The 25048-nt window shown below is 47.9% G+C and overlaps 1 protein-coding gene across 4 annotated transcripts in view; it reads right to left on the minus strand.

Annotated features, from left to right (window-relative positions):
• Positions 1-12537, minus strand: part of LOC119401734 (calcium permeable stress-gated cation channel 1) — a 37930-nt gene extending 25393 nt beyond the window's left edge. The window contains exons 1-2 of one of the 4 annotated variants that reach the window (XM_037668674.2): positions 12444-12537; positions 12034-12193 (exon numbers count right to left, since the gene is read on the minus strand). In XM_037668674.2, the coding sequence (XP_037524602.1) occupies positions 12034-12192 (159 nt within the window). In that variant the 5' untranslated portion in view covers position 12193; positions 12444-12537. Of the gene's footprint in view, positions 1-12033; positions 12215-12443 lie in introns of those variants that run through there. The other 3 variants (XM_037668676.2, XM_037668673.2, XM_037668677.2) reach the window with 3 other exon arrangements.
• Between the last annotated feature and the right edge of the window lie 12511 nt (positions 12538-25048).

Raw genomic sequence — 25048 nt, forward strand, 5'->3', positions numbered from 1 at the left:
TTATTTGAATGCTTTATTGCCTAAACGTACCATTCATACAGTAAATTCAAGTATACAGTATAATTCAAGCCGCAAAGCAGACAATCAGAATGTAATAAATAAATCATGTACGTGTATGCTCAGTTAAATTACACAACTACTGCTGCAACCGCATCCTGATATGCCGTGCAATCGTAGGAAAACAAAACGAGCAGCATGCAGATGGTACCTTTCGTCCGTCGGCATCCGAAAGAATTTTATGCCGGTGTGGCGTGAAGAATTTCGACACCACTCAGCACAGCACGATTTGTGATGACGGCGCGAATCCATTCATGCGTCTGTTTCGCTGAAGCTTGCAAGGGTTTCGCCAGTTTTTCTGAAACAAACTTTACGGTAGTAAAAGCGGCCTTTGGGACACGGTAGGGCGTAGCATACATGGGCGCGCGACAAAAAACGCCCCCTTTTCGTGGCGAGAGATAAGACGGCGCAGTTCCCGTTTTCCACTCCGGGTGGCGCTCGTATTTTCGCAAACTTGAACTGCAACCTTTAAGTTCACATGCGCGTTAAAAACTCGGGATTTATTAAGTAACCTGGTAATAAATATAAAATGGAACAACAACCTTCATTTATGCTCGATAGTAGTACAGCCCCCAAACACTAGGATCGCTGCGGTCAAGGGACAGAAAAACATCGAAGTTTCATCCCCCTGGTAGCAGGGCGAAAGGCGTTATGCGTCGCGAGTGGCTACTACTTGCGTCTTCGCGGTTTTTCTGTCCCGTGACCGCAGCGATCCTAATGTTTGGGGGCTGTACTATACCTACAAGCATAAATGAACGTTCTTGTTCCATTTTATATTTATTACCAGTTTACTTGTTAACTCCGGTGTTTTTAATACGCAAGTGAACGGAAAGGTTGCCGTTCGGAATTGTGAAAATACGAGCGCCACCCGGAGTGGAAAACGGGAACTGCACCGTGTTATCTCTCACGGCGAAAAAGGGGCGTTTTTCTCACGCGCCCGTGTATGCTGCGGCTTACGGTGTCCCAAAGGCCGCTTTTACCACTGTAAAGTTTGTTTCAGCGAAAGTGGCAAAACCCTTGCAAGCTTGAGCGAAACAGACGCATGAATGTATTCGCGCCGTTATCACAAATCGTGCTGTGCTGAGCGGTGTCAAAATTCTTCACGCCGTACCGGCATAAAATTCTTTCGGATCCGCGGCGGGCGAAAGGTACGATCTACATGCTGCTCGTTTTGTTTTTCTACGCTTGCACGGCATATCAGGATACGGTTGCAGCAGTAGCTGTGTAATTTAATTGAGCATACACGTGCGTAATTTATTTATTACATTCTGATTGTCTGCTTTTGTTTTTGTGTTGTGTTTTTTACTGTATGAATGGTACGCTTAGGCAATAAAAGATTCAAACAAGCTATGCTCTTTATTTCTGTCTAATTTATGTGTACACGTAAACAAAAACGCAGTCTTACTTAGAATAAGTGGTGCGAAAATAGGTGGATGGTCAAACCATCATCAATCAGAACGCAACGATTGTCGTTTTGATCATGTGGCGGGTTGCGCAACAGGAAGACGGTCGCGCGCTCGCCATCTGAATACCTTCCACTCGCTCAGTTTGGCTTGCTGGTGCATCTCAATTGAATTTGGCGCTAAATCGCTCCCCCCGCCACTCGGATCCTCAGTCCTCATCAAGATGGCGCCCCCCATGTTTGCGCAATGCGCAAACATGGGGGACGCCATCTGCAATGCGCCGCCATGTTTTAGCACCGCCCCCAAACACCAGGTGTTCGTCTGGCGCTGCGAGCGAATATCGCGTTCCATGGAAGGTATAGGAAGTTTCACTCCCCTGTCTCACCTCGCGGTGCCTGGTGCAGCAAAATGGAACAGTAGCGCCTTAAGTTCTCGCGTCGGCCGCTTGTGCCGATTCCCGAGAGGCGCTGTGAAGCTGAATTGGTTCTAGAAACGCTGTGACGTGACGTCACTGATCCGGCCACCAATCGTGCTGGTGCTGGAGCAAGGTGGCTTCAATGACGTAAACCGCAAGCTATTTGTGAACGCCGTCGGCGCCCCATTCGACACATGCAGGAAAGGACTGCGACAGAGACTGGTGTCTTCGACGACCGCTGCTGCTAAACCAAATAGTTCGCCCGAGCCATCTTACACCGATCGAAATGTCCGACAAAGACCTGGAAGAGCTGTGCTGCGTGCTGAACCTGATGTCACAGAAGGCGGTCGCGCGTCTCAACGAAACAGAACTGTGGTGGCTACCGGATCTGGGAGGCGTCTCGAAGAGGCAGGCGATCAACTCGATTCGACTAGCGCTGAAGGCCTTCGAATCGCGAGACGCCCGCGTCTTTTGCATCGCCTGGCTCTACTGCTGCCTCGCGCAGCGTCGAGCGCTGCCCTCGTGGTGGTCCTGGCGATCTTACAAGGCGGACGCCTCGGGCACCGCTTGGACCGGCAGGTTCGTTCTCCACGAGCTCCTGGCGACCGCTCTGCGACGTCAGGGATGCCACGCCACGAGCGCCAAGGTCGACAAACTCGGAAGGATCTACGCCTGCATCATGGCCACGAATCCCGAGAGCGCGCCCTCGGAACACGACGTCATCTTCTTGTGCATTATACCGCCTTTTCCACAAGTCTTCCTCCGCGTCGAGCGCAACGAGTTGAACGTCGTTGACACACTGAGGTCGGTGCTGCGAGGGGGTTATACCCGAATGCTCGGAGACCATGTGGGCCAGCTCCGTTTCGCATTTGTTAGTGACGACGACGTCGAGGCCTGTAGGCAGAGTGCGGTACGCGTTGAACACGAGTTAGGACTCATCTCTACGATGCCTGAGCAGACAGACGGGACAGTAGAACCTCGCCAGACTTCCCGTAAGAGTCACTTTTCTTATTTTACTATGTTTCACACATCAGGTGCAACGCTGAGGACACTAAAGCCCCATTTTCAGTGGCTTTAGCGGAGGCTATCGAGACTTCTTGCAGTAGATGCATTCGCAAAGAGAAATAGTCCAATGATTTTGCCAGCCTTAATATGATTTATTTTCTTCTTTAGGCTGAGTAATAAAGGAAGACGCTTTGTGCCTCACATATAAACAAACGCCGTTACACGGTTGTCAATAAGTTGTTCTGGACCGCTTAGCGTCTCGTTTTCACTTGGCGTTTCATTTGCAGCCGGTCACGACGCATCACGCGCGGGCTCGTGCTTCGCTCGCGCGTAGTCGCAGATCTTGCTGGCTGAACTTCCATAGCTTCCGCATCGTTGCACCTGTTGTATGAAGGCTTTTACAGCTCGTCCGGTACTCCGGTATTCGTAAAAAGAGTTACGGAATACGGGGCTGCCGGACGACGGGATCGAAATCTTGTGACGCTTCTTGCAATCACAATTATAGACACGCTTTTTTGTTTTCGCCTAGTGTCCTTGAGAAAAACGAGTTTAAAAAGGCAACTCATTCTGTATAGATAGCTTGCACGTGACGTCATCGACGCAGATTCATTACGTACTGGTTCACCAACATGGCGGCTTCGATGATGTAAAGGCAGCGTAATCACATTGCGCGTAACTTGATTCAATATGATAACTATGTGGCCACATTATTATTGGCCTCTGTGCGTCAATAATAAAATAACTTGGAAGTGATGCAATGATAACATTGACTCGACGTCACAAACCTTGCGTCCTACTATGCAGCGCACCAACATGGCGGTTTAAGTGACGTCAGTGCAAGCCATACGCCGCTGCCGAGAGTTTAAGGCGAGCAGAGAAGCAGAATGTACCAGGTTTTTGCAATTACAATTCCGTGCTTGCCAAGTTCATCTCGGCCCCGCGAGATGGCACCAAATATCTGGCGTCTGACATTTGCGGCTGCGGTATCCGGTATCACGCTAACGCAAAGTGTGCGGGCTAACTAAAACTCTACTGCTATACTTAAACGACCTAAAGTCCACGTTGGCTGGCTGTAAAGCATATGATGAATGTTCTGCAAAGAATGCAGCGTCAGGCCATCGGCCACACGTAAAGCCATCGGGTAACCTAAGCTCTTCAGCAAAGTAACGCCATTGGGCACACACAGTCCGTCGACACTAGCCATGTTGCGCGCGCCGCTATGAGGTCATGAGAAACGTCGAACAAGAAATGTCGCTGCAGCCAATTGACATTTCCACAAGGGAGTGTCTTTGGAGTCAACGTTTCGGCAAGAAGACATGTCTTGCTGCCTAAACGTTGGCTCCCGCGACGCTTTTTTTCCCCCACGGCTCATCACTTAAGCCGTCAAATTCCCCTGATTTGCTTCCCCTTCCCCCCCCCCCCCTTCCCTCCCGCTCTAACCTTCTTCACTGTCCTGGCCCTTCCGGTACTGCATTTCTTGTCTACGGCCCGCTAGGTTAGACGAGTTTGGGACCCCTGACCTAACTTATCAACTGTCACATTTTGAAACTAGAGCTAGCTATGTACAAACAGATCTTAAAAGCAACTGCATCTAGGCGCATATAATGGCAAATGATATGCTATCATTACGCCTGTAAATGCGCCTTGATTTTATTTGTATTACAGCGGAAAATACCATCGTGGACGTTATAGCCCCCGTGAATGTCCCGGTGCTGCCAAATCCGGACGGCTGCATCTCCTCCGCCCAAGACGTCGGCAGTTTTGTCACCATGTACCTTGTCAGGGAAAACCATGATGAGTCAGGTAAATGTTTTATTAAGGCGAAAGCCTTATAGATGCCTTATGAAACGGGAAAGGTGGCCGTCGGCATCCCGCGTCGACGGCGTCAACACGAACGATGCAAAAACTCATCATCATGTAATGACGTCACCATGTGGCGTCACCATGACGTCATATATCGCCAAAATGTGCGACGTCACATGATGACGTCATTACATGACACTGTCGCTTGCTCAAAGGTGGGCCTATCCTGGAGGCAGTGCAAAGCCGCGTTAGGTGCCGAAAGCTTTCGGGAGGTGTCGGGATAGAATCAATACATCGGCTGAGAAGAAAAAGAAGACGGCTTTCGCCTTCGAGTCGAAGGCAAAAGCCCTCCCGAATGCATAAAGCCATAGTCGAACGCATAAGGCACCCTGTGAGTTTTTATTCACCGTGTCTGTGCTGTGCAAAGCTGGATACACGAAAAATCAAGTCCCAGTGTGGTCCTCTCTCGCAGTAACGTGCGCTAACATTTCGCTATGAAATATAGAATCAAGTTTTTTAATGCTAATTCTGGTTCAGATTCGAATGTAGATCAATTAACGATCGCACGTCTTGTGTAAGTGCTCTCTCGCTGTCGTTTTCTGGCGCTGAGCATTCGCTCATTCATTTCTTTAAAAGAGCCCATGAACAGATCTAGGTCGAGGTACAGCCGTCCACTTTCCTACCTTGAACGCGCGAGCGTTGACCGTCGAGTCGATAAGCGCCGTATAACGGAGCTCAGTGGCGATATGAACGGGAATATGCACGTGCGCGCTATGAGAAGTCCTGTGCATCTGTCTTCTGCTAGGCTGTTCCGGGAACAGGACACCATCCCCGCTTCTTTTGAGCAGCGTTATCGTCATCTTGTTTTCTTTTCTGGACGCCGCCATCAAGTTATAAAGAAAAGGTCGAGTAGTCGCGCTTGAGATGGGCGGGGTGTGCGCGTCAGTAGTTTTTTTCCCTGTGGTTCACGCAGCACTCCCCCGAAGCAAAAAGGATATCGGCCACTGCAAGCCAAAAACAGGCCAAAAAAGCAGGTTGGGTTGGGTCAGTTTCGCAGAACAGCCTGGAAGGCGTAGCTGCACCGGACTATTCACTGCGCGCATGCGCGTATTCTCGTTCATATCGCTGCTGCGCGCCGTTATACGGCGCTTATCGACTCTGCGGTCGACGCTCGCGCGTTCAGTTTAAAATATTGGGCGGCTTTACACTTTTGTTTCACCAAGAACAGAAAAGCACCCGAAGTAACAGCGGTACAGCAACGTAGCAAGAAATAAAGAAGGAAATTGATTAAGGAACGAAATCAAAGATCAAATACAGGAGGTAAGAATGCCAAGAGGATTACGCAAAACATTAGGTGCATTAGATCCCGATACAACTGATACTGAGATGCGCCAACTATCCCAACAGCAAGTGCTGCTTATATTACTGACTAAATATTTTGAGTACGCCTTGTTCCGCGAACAAAAGGGAACGAGTGTTCGCGGCATATTATCACCGTAAAACAGACGACGTATCAAGGTGTTCATCTGTGGCTTGATGCCAGGTGATGTACCTCTTTGAAGCGAAAACGACGCTTCAAAGAGGCACACCTGTCGGCGCGTCGTGCAAAAGACAAACTGTCAACACCACCACTGCAGTACCTATAGCTTTCTTACTGAGACTTGATAACACTGCTATCCCGTGCGTGCAGGCGCGTATTGACACGGCATTTTTTAGTGACACGCACCACGTGACACTCCTCTTGTTTCTTTTCCAAGCACTTCCGGTCCAGAACTTCCGGTTTTCCGAGTATTCATAAAAGGGTCTTAAAGAAAATAAAAATCTGCGGCTCTGATTCAAGTTAAGAGATATATTGAATACATATGATATCGGAGCATAACTTGATTTAAGGTAAGGGCCAATTAGCAGCATCGTTGCGGCGCCTGGCGGAGCAGATTTCAACTACGTGCTTCTTTGTACGTGGCCTTTGAGATTTGCTTCGGCAGCGCGCGAAATTCAAAATTTACCCAATGAGTTAAAGAAGAGAATCTTGAAGGTTTTTTTCTTTGTTTGACACAACCATAATGAAAACCAGCAGATAATGAAGCCAAGTAAGGTATATATAGGGGACCTTAATTGTACTGATCCATGAAGGTGCTTGGAAGCGCAAAACACACAAAATATACAAGAACTAGACAAGACGAGCGCTCACTTCAAACTAAAGTTGTACTCGAAACTAAGTTAATTGTACTGTTTTGCGTGTATCGTCGTAATTGTGATATGGATGTGAAGTGGACGAAAAGACTACTGGCCGGGAACAAACCTGCAACCTTTGCATAAGGCACCCGATGCTCTTCCGATCGAGCTACTGCGGCTGTCTTCCTCTCGTCCATTTCATCGGGTATTTATGTGCATGCAAACGTGGGAGTATTAGCCAATATTAGTTAGTGTCACTGATGCCAAGGAAAGAAACCCTTCCTTTGCTTTATTATCTGCTTGTTTTCGTTAAGGTTGAGTCAAACAAAATTAACCCAAGGAATACATCAGGGTACGCGAATGCCCAGGTGCGAGTACCATTGCAGACACCTGAGTCAAGGCTTAGGGTCGCCTCCACAAATTTTCTCTTTGTGGGCTTTTCTTTCGCTGCAATGAAATAATCATATTTGGCTGTTAAAGATGACGTACATGTACGTCTTTGATCCTCAAAGGGTTATTTGTATGCTTCTTGGCACTTTTACTCCCTAGTTATGCGCCGTGGTCATTGGAATAACAACCAAGTTATATAAACAATTTTATTGAATATGAGATTTCAGAAGCTGTCAGGGCGCGGGTGGTTTGTCACTCGCCTTCGAAGTGGTTAGCATCAATTTGTGATTTAGGCAGGTGCGGATAACACGGCACACAAGAGGCACACAATACCTCTTTTCTGTGTTCCTCTTTTCTTGTGTGACGTGATAGTCGCCCCCCCCCCCCTTACATCATGAATAAAAAACCAACTTGCCCAACTTTCTATTATACTGAACATCAATTTGGTCTTACTCACGCACAATGTGTTTTATCACTGTAATACAACAGCAGTTACACATCAACAATTAAAATATCTCCTTCACTTTTGTTTCCGACAACTCAGTGAAAAACTTGCACAAGAAAAAGATCAAAAAATGTTATTCTAGTTGGAACATCCATATTGCGCTAAATTTTTCATGGGTCCGTCGAAGTATCTACAAATGGGAGCTCCGTGCATTCTATCGAAGGTATTACTTTTAAAGTCGTGCTTACCTTTCTAGAATATAGATTCTAATAATGTAGCGTATAGAATATGTCGAGCATCGCCGGCTTAAAGGGCCCCTCACCAGGCCACATAGCAAATTTTAGCTAGACGCTGGAAGTTGTTGTGTGCCGAATGAAGAGCAGTGTGCCGCAAGAATTTTTCAAATCGGTTCATTACGAGCTGAGAAAAACAATAATTTGTAGCGGCGCGAAACCATGATGCGAGGAGGCGAGTTTCAAACCCTTGCCACTCGCCCCGTGTAGCCTTAGCAAGCCAAATCCCTTCCCTGCCCTCTTCACTTGACACATACGCATGAACACGTGATGCACATGCATGGTCACGTGCGTATGACGTGCCCGAGTCAGCCCGAGCACGCGAGCGGCGTTGCACGGCCGCTACCTTTTTTTTATGTAGCGGCCGTGGGTGTTTTGTCAGCGTTCTCTGTGGTTTACTGCCTGTTTCTGCTGGACGGGCATGAAAGTTTAGACATTTGTACGGGCACGATAGTGGCCGTATCATGAGCCAGTGGCGCATTAACGTTTACTTGGACGCGGTAGAATATATGAGCATAATGAGTGATCGAACGCGCCAGAACATTACTTTCGTTTCAAGGGCTGGCATCTGCTCGATGCGCTAACCGCGGGGACACGAACGCATGGAAAATGGAGGCACATTACCCCCGCATCTCGCTGCAATTCCCGAAAAAAAAAAGAAAAATACGCACACATTCCCATTGTGTGTCTCATTATTTCTCTTTATTAATCTATTCAAGCAACAAATTACACAAACTACACATCTCGTGTCAAATAATTATCGCAGCGTCACGTGCTACTGTTGGCGACGTCAGAGCACAGTCGTCTACGTAGAGGAGCGACGTCACAGCACTAGCATCTACGTAGGGCCATTTTCTCATGTACGTCATCCCCTCATTCTCTAAAGCGCGCGCCCGCGAGAGGAAGGGCAAGCAGCGTTCACCTTGAAATTTGACCGATTTCCGCGGCGCGTAGCATTGCAAATTTTGGCAGACGTTATCGTGAACGCCCAGTGTATGCATTGTGCGCGTCAGCTCAAAATTGTCAAACCTGGTGAGGGGCCCTTTAATAAAGCGTTTTTCGTCACATATATGTTAGTTTGGGGAGAACGTAGATAATTGAAACTGTACGGTTATTTTATTTAATATTATGGGCGAACTCACCTGAATTAGTGATTTTGTCCTCTTCGATCAATTTGGGTAACGTTAAATAAAGAAGGGAAAGCCTAAAATCCCGCGTGCTTTGTCAGTTTAATGTTTTCATATATCGCGCATTTCTAATGCATTTTCTTCACATAGGAATATTAGAGAAGCAGTAAAAGTGAAGGACTACTGATTTCAGGACACCCTCAAGCGCAAGGACGGCCACAAGATCTCCAGCAAGGGTTTATGCCGTGACATTACCAGCGACATTCAAACCAAGGACAGCCATTTCGTTCGTCGAAGTCGCGCAAGCCATTTCTTTTTTGGTCCTCCTGTCGTGCATTTCTGTAGGATGTCTAAGCAGGCACGACGAAGCACAATTATATAAACATATTCAAGAGTTTTGGCGATGCACGCGACCTCCAAGATTCTCGCGCTATTTTAACCATACCCTTTCAGTTGTTTTCCCAAGCTATTCAGTGATGACGGTCTGTATTAAATTACTTGGCCGCAATTTAACGTGTCTGAAGTCATTTCCCTTTATAGAACACAAGTGGCTTGATGCGTGTTGTGACTGTCCGCCGCGGTGGTAAAGTGGTTACAGCGTCTGGCTATTGACCGGAAGGTTCGATCCCGGCCACGGCGGTCGCATTTCGTGGAGGCGAGATGATAGAGGCCCGTGTAGCGTGCGATGTCAGCGCGTTGAAGAACCCGAGATGGATGAAATTTCGGGAGCCCACAAATACGGAGTACCCCATAATCATGCCGTGGTTTTGGCACGTGAAGCCCCAGATATCATTGCGTGTTGTGCCTGGTGACGACCAAGACTGCCCATTTCCCACTATTAGATGCGAAGCATCTTGTAGCGGAGTTTATACCGGTGGTGGTGGTGGTGTGCGGCGTGACCACCCTTACTGCGCATGCGCAAACCCTCTCCACACACCTCTCCACTCCCCTTCCCCCTCTCCGCTCCCTCTCCCATCCCCATCTTCACTTGCCCTCTACACCCCCTTTCCTCCTCTCCGCTCCCACTCCCCTTCTCCACTCCTCCTCTGAAACGCGGGCTCGACATGCCGAAACGCTGCTTTTTATTTTGCGACAGGCTTCATGACTGACGAGCATGACTCCATAACACCACTGTGCAGACTGAACGATCTCCATCAAGTGAGCTGCTGCGCTTTTCACGAGGACACTGCTGTCACAAGTACAAATGGTCCACCCACATTCACTACATTCACCTTCTGCAACCACTGGTGTTTAGCTCAGTGAATGACACCCGGCTTCTACGCGTGAGGACGTGGGTTCGAAACTCACAGCCGCCAACGTTTTCCTTTACTTCGTCCCGTATTTGATAAACAACAATATGAAGACGAGGAAAACATAGGGGAAGTTATGTGTAGTTTAAAAAAAGATTAAGTGCCGAAAATATTAGAAACTTAGATTGACAGAAAAAAAAATCGACAGGCCTGCACGCAACACGCAGCACAGTCATAGCGAAATCTGGAAGAGCGGCCTTTCTAGAGCCTGTCGTAAACTCTCTTGGGGCAACTAATACAAGTACACTTGCAAGGTACCCACTACGCCATAAATCATCATAATTCCTGTGAAGTGTAGGGAAGCACCAACCATTCCATTCGTAATTCTGCGGAGAAGCGTGGTACCACAGCTACACATCTGTGAGACATTATGTGCACTTAGTTTGTGCTGTGGCTGATGACGAGGAATTATGGCTGAGTCCTTTGTGATGGATTGGAAGCATTGAACGACCCACTCGTTGCACAATTCGCATTGTGTGACACCTGATTGTTATTTTACTCTTCCACCACGTCATATTACACATGTTAACGCGATTCCTTGCCTGACATGACGCCTGTATAGGTTCTTTTTGAGAAGGAGTTTCAAGCACCGACGTGGCTATGTGGTAGAGCATTCGACTGCTACGCCCGGGTTCAAATCCCAACCGATCCTGGATATTTTTCTCATTTCATTTTTTCCTATTTCGTGGGATAGCGGTTACGAACACCGGCGGTGGCGGCGGACAACGAAGGCACCAAAATTGGCTGTTTACGTGATCTCATAACAGTTTTCACTGTAATTTTTATCGCCAGAGATTGTGTGTTCGGCCGCCCCCGGTGGCCAGTTCATTTAACAACGGAGCTTTTCTAGAGCTGGGCCTGACGACAGGTGAGTGTCCGCGTCGCATGTCACGCCCAGGTTCCCAAATACACCCATAGATGGCGTCACTGCCTCAGTCGCGAACGAAGCGGTAGACTCATAGTGAAACAGAACGGCGGGTCGAGCATGAATAGGGCCTAAAGGCGTCCCGCAAAAACTGGTTCGCAAATACACTAATAGATGGCGTAACTGCTTCGGTCACGGACGTATTGGTAGAGACACGCAGTGAAACGGGAAAGGGCAGCTCGAGCGTGAATAAGGCCTAAAGTCACTGTAGCAAGGGCTATTGTGGCAGGGCTGCCACACGTTTCCCGCGCATATGCAGACACCCACACAAAATCGCAAAACGTCACACAAAACTATCCCCAGGGAAACACAGGAGAGCCGCATCTCTGCCGTTTCTGCAGATTTCACACTGGATGGAACTGGGGTAATCTTTAAATCCACTGTTGCTTTACGTTATCTTTTAATTACGACACTTCATCTGAAAGGCACAAATAACGTACTCCCCCTCCTCCCCCGCTCTTTCCTTGACATCATCATCTCTTGCTTTTAAGGGTTGTCTTACAAGAACGGGCTTCCGGGTAGGTTCCTATTCCTTCGTGAATTGCGGGATGTGTCGAGGAAGTTGCCGTACAAGACAAGCTTTGGAAAGGGTTATCCGTGTACTGTGCTCGAAAACCAAGCTTTCTTTGGTGTTCAGGAAAGCTATAGGATGAATACTGTGAAAATGGAAGAACGCTTCACTCACCACCCACATGACCAGGTTGATGACGAGGTTCTCGGGAATGCCCTGGTAGCCCGGAGCGAGCGTGACGGTGAAGTTGCCCTTCTTGAAGAACTTGCACTTGATGGCCTGTCGCTCCTCGAACAGGACAAACTCGTCGCTCTGCCAAGGCTTGTGAGTCATCCTCGGGTCACGAGAAGACTGCTTCGTCACCGGCTATGGTAGATGTTGGCGAAACAGTTACAACACATTACCAATTAAGAACAATACTGCAGCCTTTCGGGAAAGATTATGGGCAGATTATGGGTACTCGCATGGCACGTGGCAAGCAAAGATGCTAGCCAGTCATAGCTTGCTCAAGAGCTTCCTAAAGGGGCCGGTTCAAACTTATTTAAGCGAGAGCACCAAGAGACTGAGAGACGACGCCGGCTCACCTGCAGAGAAATCGCTGGCTCGAAAACGGGAGCAGGGCGAGCGACGCCTACCTTGGCGAACGGAAGACCTTCTTCTTTCTCATCGGAACGTGCCACGTGCCTAAGCTGAAGACTAACGATTGGGCTGACTGCGAGCAACCATGATTTAAAAAAAAATTATGGCAGCTTAGCACTAGTGGTGCCACGCCTGAAGGAAGAGCGGAGCTATAATAATAATTGTTGGGGTTTAGCGCCCCAAAACCACGATATGATTATACGCCGTAGTGGACGGCTCCGGAAATTTTGACCACCTGGGGTTCTTTAACGTGCACCTAAATCTAAATACACAGGCTTCAAGCATTTTCACCTCCATCGAAAATGCGGGCGCCGCGGCTGGGATTTGATCCCGCGACCTTCGGGTCAGCAGTCGAGCACAAGAGCGGAGCTGGGTGCCCTTTGTTTATTTGTTTGTTTGTTTTTCATCTACACTATGGCACATACCCACTCTGGGGGACTGGCCAAGAATTTGTTGTTTAATATTTAGAACATAATTCGAAAAATGAAGAATGGTAAAAATAAATAAAACGATAAATTGAATAGTAGATGCCGTATGAAATAAATACTGCAATGACAGTGCGATGGCGCTGGTGGACCAGACTGCCGTATTAACCTGATCAGAACAATTTCGAATAGATTTGTTAGATTTTAACCTTTTTTTAATTACTTAACAAATATTTGTTGGATTCAGAATTAAAATGGTGTACGTTTCGTAGCTTGAATGAAATTGCACACCGCACCAAAGGCATTCCTGTGGCAATATCCCAAGCCTGAGGCACCGAAGAGAGAGAGAAAACTTTTATTTGTGAAGGCCTCAAGGATTATCCTCGTTGGGTGGAGCCCTTAGTTCAGGGCCCCATTGGCTCGCGCCACACCACGTGCCCGCTTGATCAGCCGACGCTGCTCCTGCGGCTCTGAGCTGGTCAGCGCAGTCTCCCAAGAGGATTGTGAGGGTGAAGGAATAGGGCGGCAGTCCGGTGGTTGTGGACATTCCCAGGTGCAGTGATACACCGTGGGCCTCGCTCCACAATAGGGACAGTATGAGGGATATTGTGTGGGGTGGAAGAGATGAAGGATGTAAAGGCAGGGGAATGAATTAGTGTGAAGCTGCCGCCAGGCAACAGCGTCTTCTCGGTTGAGTGATTTGTGTGGTGGTGGGAAGTACATGCGGTTTTGTCGGTAGTGTTGTAGCGTTTCAGTGTAATTGAGTGGTGCTGTCGGTGCATCGTCTGGGTTGGACAGCTCTTCCGATGGCGCCCGGTTTGTGAGCTCTCGAGCTACCGCATTAGCGCGTTCATTGCCATGGAGAGAAGCGTGTCCAGGTGTCCAGACGATACGCACCCTGTGTAACAAAGTGGGGTGTATTGATGTCAGGATACGGTGTGTGTAGGGTGTGACCATTCCTTTCGCTATGTTCCGACAGGCAGTTTGTGAATCGGTAACCACGGTAATTGGTTCGTCCGGTGCTGGTAATTGTGAAGCGTGTATAATAGCCAGGGCCATAGCAGCCTCCTCTGCCGTGCCGCTGTCCAGGGTTTTAAGCGTAGCCGATACCGTTACAGAATCGGTGTTGTCCACTACGACCAGACACATGGCACCGAAGCTTAGTACAATTTCTGTCGTTAAGCTTAAGCCTAACATTGAAAGCGGAGTGATGAGAAGACGTTTTTTGATAAGTGAATATCTGCGACACGACAAAAAATAATCCTCAATATTTTCTATTTCTTTGCAGAAATGACAGAGGGGCGATATCGTCAGACCAGCTCTGTGTAAGTATAAGTTTAATGGGGGAACACAGCATCGAAAGATGGTTATCGTAACTTCCGATTGTCGAGATTGGCACCACTGAGACTTCCATGGGAATTTTAGGTGCTGATATTCCGTCCACGTTGTTATTGACTCCATCCAATCAGTGCGAATTGCTACTTTTCTATATCTGGTTGTCGTTATACATTCGACTACCGGAAGTACCGGTAGTCGGTATTATTGGGCCATACAGCGATGCTCGCGCTAAGGAATCGGCCATTTCATTTAATTTCAACCCACAGTGACTTGGAGCCCACAATAATTTTAGGTGCTTCAGCTGAGGCGGAAGTAACGAGTGTAACGTCTTTCGGGCTGCTGAGGTATGTGAAGCTGTAAGAGATCTGCATACCGAAAGTGAATCTGTTATCCTTCTTTCCCTTTATTTTTCTTTCTTCCATTCTTCTTCTCCTTCTACCCCCGCCTGGACCATGCCTACTTCTCAGGGCCTTCGCCGCTGGACCAGTGTGGAACACGCGTCGGAGCCTTCTTCCCGGCCGCACTGCGCTGCTGCTCACGCGAACGGCGCAAAAACGATGTGGACAAAGTGTGCAAACGCGCAGCTAGCGTGGTCACGTGCTTTTTAAGTGATTTCACTCACGCGAATCCCGCAAGGCAAAGTGAACGAAGTCCATGCGCAGCTGGCGCGCTCACAAGCATGCAGTTAATGATGATGATGATGATGATGATGATGTGCCTCTACGCATGGCTCATACCCACACTGGGGGATTGGCCAAGAATTGTTGATATGAAGTTTGGGGCGCTCACTTCTTTTTTGGACCATATTTCTTGGACCTCACTGGACATTGAAACAAATATTTTTAAGGCATTTGCTTTAAAAAAACACGCACGAAATGTCTTTAATTCATTGCAGTTATGAGGCCAGCTATGCGAGGCGATTTGTACAGCACACGCCGTAGATTATGCGAAGATTTAGTTGCATATTATCTACGAAGGACTGGCCTGTGCAGCCTAATTTTTTGCGTTGTATACAGATTAACGAAACAGTTTTGTGACAAAAGGTGTTCACATGTCCCCAAGAAAGAAAGAGAGGGAGAAGCAAAGTAAGCCAAGAAGGTTAACCAGCCGCAAGTCTGGTTCGCTGCCCAGCACTGGGTTAAAGGGACTAAGGGCGAAAAGAGGGAGATAGCTTTACCTGGGGGAGTGCATCAAACCTACAGGTGGTCACTTAACATCCTCATTTTTGTGCTACGAAAGACGAACACATGAGAGGAGACAGGACAGGCGCTGTCCTGTCTTCTATCATGTGTTCGTCTTTCGTTGCACAAAAATCAAGATGTTGAGTACGCATCAACTCGCCCAAGAACAAGCTCTTATTAACTACAGGTGGTCGCAGAGACCTGCCGACGTTAAGCGGCTACTGACACCAATTTCCGAAGCTGACTTCATGCTTCCATACAAATCTGTATACAGAGAAGGCTCTGAGCAAGTGTGAAGCTCAGGAAATTCTGAGACGGTATTTTGGTATTTAAAGTCAATTTTCGCTTGGCACACCTACTGAAATCGACATCAGTGTGACGTCAGACCGTAGTATCAATTCTGGTGACTTCACGCACCAGTATGGCTGGTTGTGATGGCGTCAGGAACCAAAACAAAATGGCCGCTTGTGCGTCACCAACAGAGCCACGGAGCGTAGCAGCCGTGGAAACCCCACGATATCAATTGCGCAAGCACGCGAGGAGAAGGTCATACCGTGTCGTGACGTCAGGGTACAATAGGAACCGAAACTGGCTTTTAGAAACATGTCAGAATTAATTTTTCAGGACGCACTCAAGCTTACCAGTATACTTTCTAGGCTCTTGAGGGCTTGGGTTTTTATTTGACGCAGGAAAAAAACATCGTATCAATACCCCCTTAATGGGCCTCTCACCAGGTCTGCACATTTTGAGCTGACAAGCGCAATGAATACATTGCGCACTCACGATCGTGTCTGCCAAGAGTTACAGCGCCACGCGCCGCAGAAAGCAAATTTCGAAGTGACGTCATTTGCCCTCAGAGTTCTTCAATCATACGAGTTGCGAAACTCCCATAGGCTCCATGTAAAAAAATCCGACTTCGCCATTGGCTGAAATCGCTGGAGACTGCTGATTGTCGCGCCATCTGTTGACCTAAAAATAAACTAGTAAACGCTGGCGACAATGGCAGTGCTCCGCTGGCGTTGAGCAGCTTGTGAGCAGCTTGTGAGAAGCGCACGTAAGGGGCGCCGCAGCGATCTTGTGTTTTGTATTGTTACTCCCAGATGGCGCGACAATCCAGAGGCTCCCGCAGAGACAACCCTGGACATGTTCGGGTTTCGGAACGCAGTTTCGCAACTGGTATGATTGAAGAACTCTGATTTTCCCTACCTAATCGCGGGCGCAGCCCTCCAAGATAGAAGGGACGACCTGCCACACTAGGTGCGCTTACGTAGGTGTCGGTGCTATGACGCCACTCACAGTGCTCACACGCTGACGCGAATGCGTCACGTCAGTCTCAGGCTTCGATACGGGAGAACACAGGGAAGGAACTTGGCTTGCGAAAGATACACAGCGCAAATGGCTAGGGTGTGAAGTTCCCCATCTCATATCATGGTTACGCGCCGCTTCAAAACGTCTTCTTTCTCTCCTCATAGTGAACCGATTTGAAAAATCCTTGCGGTAGAACGCTCTTTATTGGGCACGTAACAACTTTCTAGTAAAGCTGTGAGTGGGGTTACTTAGTGCGTCGCCACTTCGTATAACAGTTACTAAACAAATGAAAGACAAAGAAACGACAGTGGCTGTACGTGGCACAGACTACCAGATATTTAATACTGTTAAGAAACCCGCTTATCTACAAGGAAGGGGGGGAGGGGGGGTATTATAACATAGACATGATATGACAAGACAATTAGTGAAGGTGATGCGTTGGAACAGCAGCGTTCACGCGCACCGATTGGCCCTTGCAAGCAGCCACGGTGAGCATAATGAACGGTGCACTTTCGCACTTCTTTTACCTTGCCTTGTATATAAACGTGCTTCTTAACAGCATTAAACAGCTGGTGGTTTGCGCCACGCACGCCCACTTGTCGTTTCTCCATCGTTCTTTAGTTCAGTAACTGTTATACGAAGCGCATTTCAACATGAAGTAACAACCTTCATTCTATAACTAAAATTTGTTACGTGACCTGGTGAAGGGCCGTCAAAATTTGAATTATGGGCTCTAAGTAGTTCAGGTTGCTCGCGCTATGTAATACGTCATGGATCATTTTTTAAATTCATTCTTCATTCCTAAGCATTAGAACACTGGCCAAATATTTAAGCATGGCCGAATAATTTAACACACTCTCCGAAGTGTACGAACAGTTATTAAAGTGCAGGGAAAGACGCTTTCGTGTTCAGAAAATGCTGATCAAATTCAAGTCGCAAATCACTTTCAAAGGGTGTATGACCTCCAACAAAATTATGCTCCCATATCTCCCACAACCTTTTCCCGCGTATATCTTAACCTGTGATCTAATGTTTATCTGTTAAATTTATTCTCATGCTTTGGCGATCACACCTTGAAACAACGGTTTACTTTTTTGTTCACGAAAACAAAGAAAATTGTTCGCAATTACCAGGAAGCGTCTGCACAAAGTGCTTCAACTTCCAGTGCAATGTCTCATGCGAAAATACAAAAAAAAATTTCCAACTGCAGTTTGGCTTTTCAAGCTGCGTTTGAGTTTGAGGAACCGAACTTATATTATGATATTACTGCGACTGGTTGTCCGCGGCGGTGGTATAGCGGTTACGGTGCTCTGCTGCTGACACGAAGGTCACGAGTTCGATCCCGGCCGCGGCGGTCGGATTTCGATGGAGGCGTAATGGCAGAGGCTTGTGTACTTATATTTAGGTGCACGTCAAAGAACACTAGATGGTCGAAATTTCTGGAGCCCTCCACTACGGCGTCTCTCATAATCATAACGTGGTTTTGGGACGTGAAACCCCAGATATTATTATTGCTGCGGCTGCTTGGCAGTGCAAAGACTAAAAATGTGCTAAGGACGCTTCAAATTGCGATTAGTGTATGACATATCTGACAATAAAGACCTCCTGTTATATCTGTGTTTGCGGACGCAGAATGATGAGCGTTTCTGAAAGTTCAACTATTAACCTTTATTCATAAAGGTTCTGTTCGGGGTCATGTGGGCTGCTTCGACTTCGCCACGATGTTCTGAAGGTCTTCGTGCACAATATAGTGGCCCATATTTGGGAATTCTCGGAATATTTTCTGTAAATGTAACGTTCATTTAAACCACGAATTCAGTCCTCTTTGTCAACATCTTTGTCCTCTCTGCTTAGTGGCATCACCTTCACTATTGACGAGCTACTGGCCAAATATGAAGGTCAAGGCAGCATGAGCTTACACTATTATATTAGATTATTATCAGAAATAAAAAAAATAAGAGACAAAATGTATTGAAATTATTTGTCGACATCACTGGGTCTGAGATTGCAGTGGATACCGAAACTGTTCTTTACTAGACAGACTTTGGACTTAAGCAATTAAAGAAACAATTATAATTGTTGGAGTTTTACGTCCCAAAACCACGATATGATTATGAGGGACGCCGCAGTGGAGGGCTGCGGAAATTTACACCATCTGGGGTTCTCTAACGTGCACCTAAATCTAACTAAACGGGCCTCAAGCATTTTCGCCTACAGCGAAAATGCGGCCGCCGCTGCCAGGATCCGATCTCGCGACCTAATTAAACGAAACGTGGTCCTGTCATCCGAGAGAAAATACCGCCGCGCCTAAATGAAACCTCTCGCAGATTAATGCGACGAGAAAGTGCTTGGCAAGCACGTCAGACAAAATTTTTGCCATCTACGCGCGCTCACTATTGTTCGTCCGGTATCTGGCGCGGGCTGCCTTTTGATTATGTGTTCGGAATCTGTCTGGTATTTCTGCCTTGTGGATCGCGCTGTTTTCTGTACCCTCGCGACCCGGAATGGAACGCGCTGACGCCTTCTAGAGAAGCCGTGGGTCTTGAACTCTTCAGTAGCAGTTAGCAGAAACACCTACCCGTCATCCAGGCCCGTAGCCAGGAATTTTTTTCGGGGGGAGGGGGGGGGGGGGCACTTGCTGAAAGCCTGACGATAGTCTTTCTTGGGGAACTTCAACGCAGAAATTTTCTGTCTTTCTGTTTGTCTGTCTGTCACCCGATTCAGCGAGCCGGCCAGAGTTGAACCACTTGCTTACCGCCCACCCATCTTGAACTGGTACGGCTGTTCATACTTGTGAACGTTGTCGATCAAAAAATGCCAGGCCTGCGCTGAAACCGCAGCACAGTCACAGCGAAAGCTGGAAGAGCGGCGTTTCTAGAGCCCGTTGTAAGCTCTCCTGGGGCTACAATACAAGTACATCAGAAAGGTACCCACTACGTCATAAATCACAATTTTTGTGAAGTTGGGAAGCACCTTCTAAGACATTATTTGTCATTCTGCGGAGAAGCGAGGCACCAGCTACACGTCTGTAAGGCATTATGTGAACTTTGTTGACGCGACGACTAATGACGATGAAGAATTATGGCTCAGCTCTTTGTAATGGGTTGGAAGCTTTAAACAGCCCACCAGTTATGTAATTTGCATTGGGTGACGCCCAGTCGCCATTTACCTCTCCCGTGATGCTGTATAACATACGTTGACGTGAGAGAGAGACGGGCGGGGGGCGAAGAACTTTACTGAGACCCCGAGGAAATGGATCATGCGCTTATGGGCTTCCTTGGCAACCAATACAAGTGCACTTGCGAGGAACCCACTACGCTATAAATAATTGTAATTTTACTGAGGCCCCCAGGAAATAGATCATGCGGTTATGGGCTTCCTTGGCAACCAATACAAGTGCACTTGCGAGGAACCCACTACGCTATAAATCATTGTAATTTTTGAGAAGTAGGACAGCAGGCACTGTGCCATTTTTCGTCATTCTACGGAGACCGCTGGTACCTGCTAAACGCATGTAAGGCATTATGCGCACTTTATTGATGCTGTGCCTGATGACGATGAAGAATTATGGCAGAGCCCTTTGTAATGGGTTGGAAACATTCAACAACCTACTCGTTGCGCATATCGCATTGTGTGACGCCTGGTTACAGAATTCGCGCTGTGCGACGCTTGGTGCTTATTTTACTCTTCTACCACGCTATACTGCATTTGCTAATGTGGTTCCTTCCTGACCTGAAGCCTGTATAGGACCTTTTTGCAAAGCAGTTTCGAGCACCGGCATGGCTCAGAGGTTGAATACTGGGCTCCCACGCAGAGGGCCCAGGTTCTAACCTCGTTCCATCCTGGAACTTTTTTTCTTATTTCGTTTTTTTTCTTATTTCGAGCGATACTGGTTACGGACACCGGCGGCGGCGGCGGCGGCGGACAACTACGGCGCCAAAAACGGCCGGTGAAATGATCTCATAACAGCTTTCGCTGTAAAAGTAAATATTACGCATACCTGAGGCGCAACATCACTAGGTAAGTATTAGGTGGTGAGTTCCTTTAATATAAAATATATATATACGTAATTCTAAAGACCCTAGTTTTTTAGGCTGCGCTGAAAATGCCATGCGATGCGCGCCGACGAACGCCCACGGAGGAAGCAAACCCTCTGCGCAAGCTCATGTTTCCCGACGTATTGCGAGATAGCGTCCATATCTCACGCAGCGTAGAATTACTGTATATGCTACCTTTAGGTAGCAGAGTTGCGTATCTGTCTTTCATACGCCGCTAGCAACCATGCATTGCGGAGAAGCTGACCCTCGGGCAAATTGTTGTATTTTTAGACGATGCCACTGCAGCGAACTGAATTAAAGCAAGACATCGATAGTCAGTATTTATCCCCGGTCTTCGACACGCCAGACATGTTATTTGCCGACTCGGTAGGCATGTCGCCTGCACAAACGGAGTGCTACTTCACCGTATAGCTGTGGTTGCTAGCCAGAACTATGCGCAGCTCTGCTACCTAAAGGTAGCATATACAGTAATTCTAACGCAGCGCCATCTCTGTCGTCTTTATACGGCATTTGCAGCGGAGCACGCAGATACGCGGCCAATTTTTGAGAAAAACGCCTATTTTCATGGTTTATTTTCGATAAAACACCACGTGTCATCAAAATTTCGGGCGTGGGGGGGCCCTGGGCTCCCTCCCCCTGGCTACGGGCCTGCCGCCATCTTAGATGGTTCTATGCTCAGTATACCGGCCTGTGGTTCCTGCGATCTGTAGTATACATCCGGGACAACCACTCACTTCAAGGCAGGGCCCGACTCACGGAAGTGTAATTGATGTTAACCCTGCGAAATAGCACTCGAAATTCGTGGCATCATGAAACGTCCCGTTCTCAACCTGTACGATGCACTCAAGAGCGCCATTCTATACAGCACATGTCCTCGTATGAAAGCCTGCGGCTGAAACTTCCCATCGCCGACAAGAAGCTGGACAATCACAGCGTGTGCACAACTGTTGCGAAATATGCAGAGCACAGATGGAGAAAAAGCCGCAACTTCTAAGAACAGCCTTCTAAGGCAACCTCTCTTACGATATCTTCCTTCGTCGATGCAACTGCTACTCGCAGCCAGCTCCGACTTTACGCTATCGCACCGGCATAGCGCGCCGACGCGATCGCAGAAGTTGTCCACAAGCGTCCGGCCACGCCTGTTGCATCCGGTACGACTTTCTTTAACTAGCCACCAGACTTCTAAACTGTGACTCAGCAATCAGACCACAGCCAGAACAGCAAATTACGCCAACCTCGAGACCTTATTCTCACCGTGACGTATTCTCCACGCGAACAAAGTCCGTTTCCTCAGAACTATCTCGATGGTGGTGGCACCCGTCCATTATCGGACAAAGTGAAATCTATCACGGGCTTTCCGCATCCCGAAAAGCTGCGGCAGTGGCGCCGCTCCATCTGGCTTGTCAACTACTATCGACGTATGAACTGCAGAGACATGACTGAAAAGCGCAAAAAACCACAGACAAGGTAGACACGACAGACAGGACGGAGCGCTCCGTCCTGTCATTCGTCGTGTCTGTGCTTTGTTTTTTAACACGAAAGTGTTTTATGCCGGGGTCCACCAAGTACATCCGTCACGGATATGACGTTGATAAAATGGACGCCAACGGGTGAGAAAGAAAAAAAACTAAGAAAAAGATACCCCGCTGGGAATCGAACCCACGACGTTGCGGCCGCGACGGCAAGCGCCCGACGCTCTACCGACTAAGCCAACTCGAGAGATGCTAGGCAAGGCGCGAACGCGCCTTATATCTTTCACACATTCTCTTTCGCGGCGGGCGGAGCGGGGCGGTGCCGCCGTCTGTGAGAGGTGGAAAGAAGTAATGCTTCACGATCGACACTTACTAGCGCTTACTCCGAGATTGCAAGTGATATCGGAGGTCATGGTTAAAGCGTCTCGATACCAGAGAGGTAGACTGGCCGCGCTGGCGTCGCCGAGGCACCCTTGACGCAGTTACTTTCTTTGCCTTTGGATTCGTGTTAGCGTGCGTCGGCTCATCGGAGTAGTGCAGCTTCCACGTGCACGAACGGGATTTCTCTGCCGCCGACTGCTTCAAATGCGAGAGCACCGACTAACAAAACTGCTGCAATATGCGTTGCAGAAAGGACGCGATTTCGACGGGCGAATGTCGTGCCTTGGTGGAGCGAGAGCAGCGCCTGCGAGACAGGCCAGCGGGACGCACGCGTTTGCGGCTCAGGCTACGAACCTCTACCTCCCGCGTTGCTGAAGTGCAGCGTGTGTTATGTATGCATGAGCACAGGCGTCGGCTACCCATTACTAGAAAGCGCACACCGTGCCGTTTCTCTCCTTAATTGACGACGCTTTGAAGAAGTGCATACCGGGTACCAGTGTTGATTATGAGCTTGTTGATATCATCCTTACGCGCGATTCACGATTCGCTGTGTCCAAATATATGTTCACACCGTCAGCTACCTCAACGGTTTTATCATGATCATGGGCGTTAGTCGTCGCGATAGAGACATGCTGTCAACATGGGTGCATCCACGTCAAACGGTGCTATAGCTGCCAAACACGAATAGACATTGTACAAGCTCTCATATATCATAAGCACTACTTCTGTGAAGACACGTTTCACTTTCGTGTTATACCGATTCCTATGACGGAGGGATCAGCCATGTTTTTTTGCGCTATTCAGTCATGTCTGAAGTTATTACGCACCAACTAGCCCAACTTACGTCTCTAATTATACTATCGACGTGTTACCCCTCGGTGTGCGGCTATCGTGCAGACTCTCGAAGCCTTAGCTTGTGACACAGCAACCTACGGCAGCTTCTATCGAGTGGACAGGCACGACCACTGCAGCTTTCGACGATATAAATGAAGAACCTTCCTGCCCTTCTGGTGAGAGAGAGAGAATAAACGTTTATTAACTAATCCTATTAGCAACTAAAGTGGATGGGGCCCTTCGTCCAGTGCTCCACTGGCTATTGCAGCTCGCCGGGCCTGGTCCAGGGTTGCCAGTTAGCTTCCCAAGGCCTAATCCGAGAGTCGCGCTTACCACGACCAGTGTGGTAATGTGTGTGTTTTTATGAGCGCGGAGTTTGCCGCAACAGGACGCGAGGTACAGCTGTATGTAATGTGTGTCAGTGTTGGTATCCTTCCGCACCAGGGACACTCATCTCGACATTCGGAGGGGTGTATCTTAGAAAGTGTGTGTAGGTTGTGGTACGTGTTCGTCTGCAGTCGGCGCCAGTCTCTCGATTGCTCTCTGTTCAGTTTCGGGTGAGGTGATGCCATAGTGCGTCGCTCGAGCCGTTGAGCTTCGAGGATGTCGGCTAACATGGATATGTCGATATAGATATGTCGACATATAGATATATAGATATATAGACATATAGATATAGGTATGTCGACATAGATATGTCGAGCCGACATAGCGTCATAGATGATGCTTTGTGCTGCGCACTCTATACCAGCCTTTCAAGTTGCGCAGGTATGGTGCGCGCGTATCAGGGTGCCGGAACAAGATGTTTTTCGTTTCGAATTTAGTTTCGTTCCTCCGCAAAAAGTTCCGTTTCGTTTCTGTTCCGTAATGAAAAGAAAATGTTCCGTAACGGTTTATAACGGTTCTTATTTGTGTGCATGATTTCGAAGTTAAAGGAACAATAAAAAACACCGGATTTGTGGTATAGCTAGTTGCGCTCCTCTTAAGAAAGTGGGACAGGGCAAAACACATTATTCCCACGTTCTTTAGAGCGGAAATAACTATAGCACGAATTCCTACCAACTAGCACAAACCAGTACCCTTCAAAGTCATAGTAATTATTTTTTCTTAAAAGTCAATTACGAATATTTTGAGCAGGCACAATGCTTTGTGTCAAGGGAGTGAGCACGATCGCAGAAGCAGCACGTCATCGAGTGTACTCTCTGATGTGCGAGACCGCTGTTCTAATAAAACAAACTTCAACGGCGAGAATGCCCTCTCCACGTTGGCCTGCGTGACAAGCACACGGAAGTCCACTTGCGTTATTATAAACGTCTCTGGTTGCCACTGCTTTCATTTTCCGCACAATTTCAGCACATATTCACTTTGGAATTGAGTTACACGTCTGAGCTACGCGCTAATACTATGCCCTGAGATATGCATTATTGCTCAGGTTGCATGACCTCGGTTGTTCCGGACGGCCAAGTTTTCCTGGGGACCGAAAAATGATAAAAAAAAATTTGGTTTCACTCCGGAACGAAGTAACGGATAAAATTTCGGTGAAGTTTTCGTTC

Source organism: Rhipicephalus sanguineus, chromosome 8 (genome assembly GCF_013339695.2).
Source record: "Rhipicephalus sanguineus isolate Rsan-2018 chromosome 8, BIME_Rsan_1.4, whole genome shotgun sequence".
In the NCBI taxonomy this organism is placed as follows: Eukaryota; Metazoa; Arthropoda; class Arachnida; order Ixodida; family Ixodidae; genus Rhipicephalus; species Rhipicephalus sanguineus.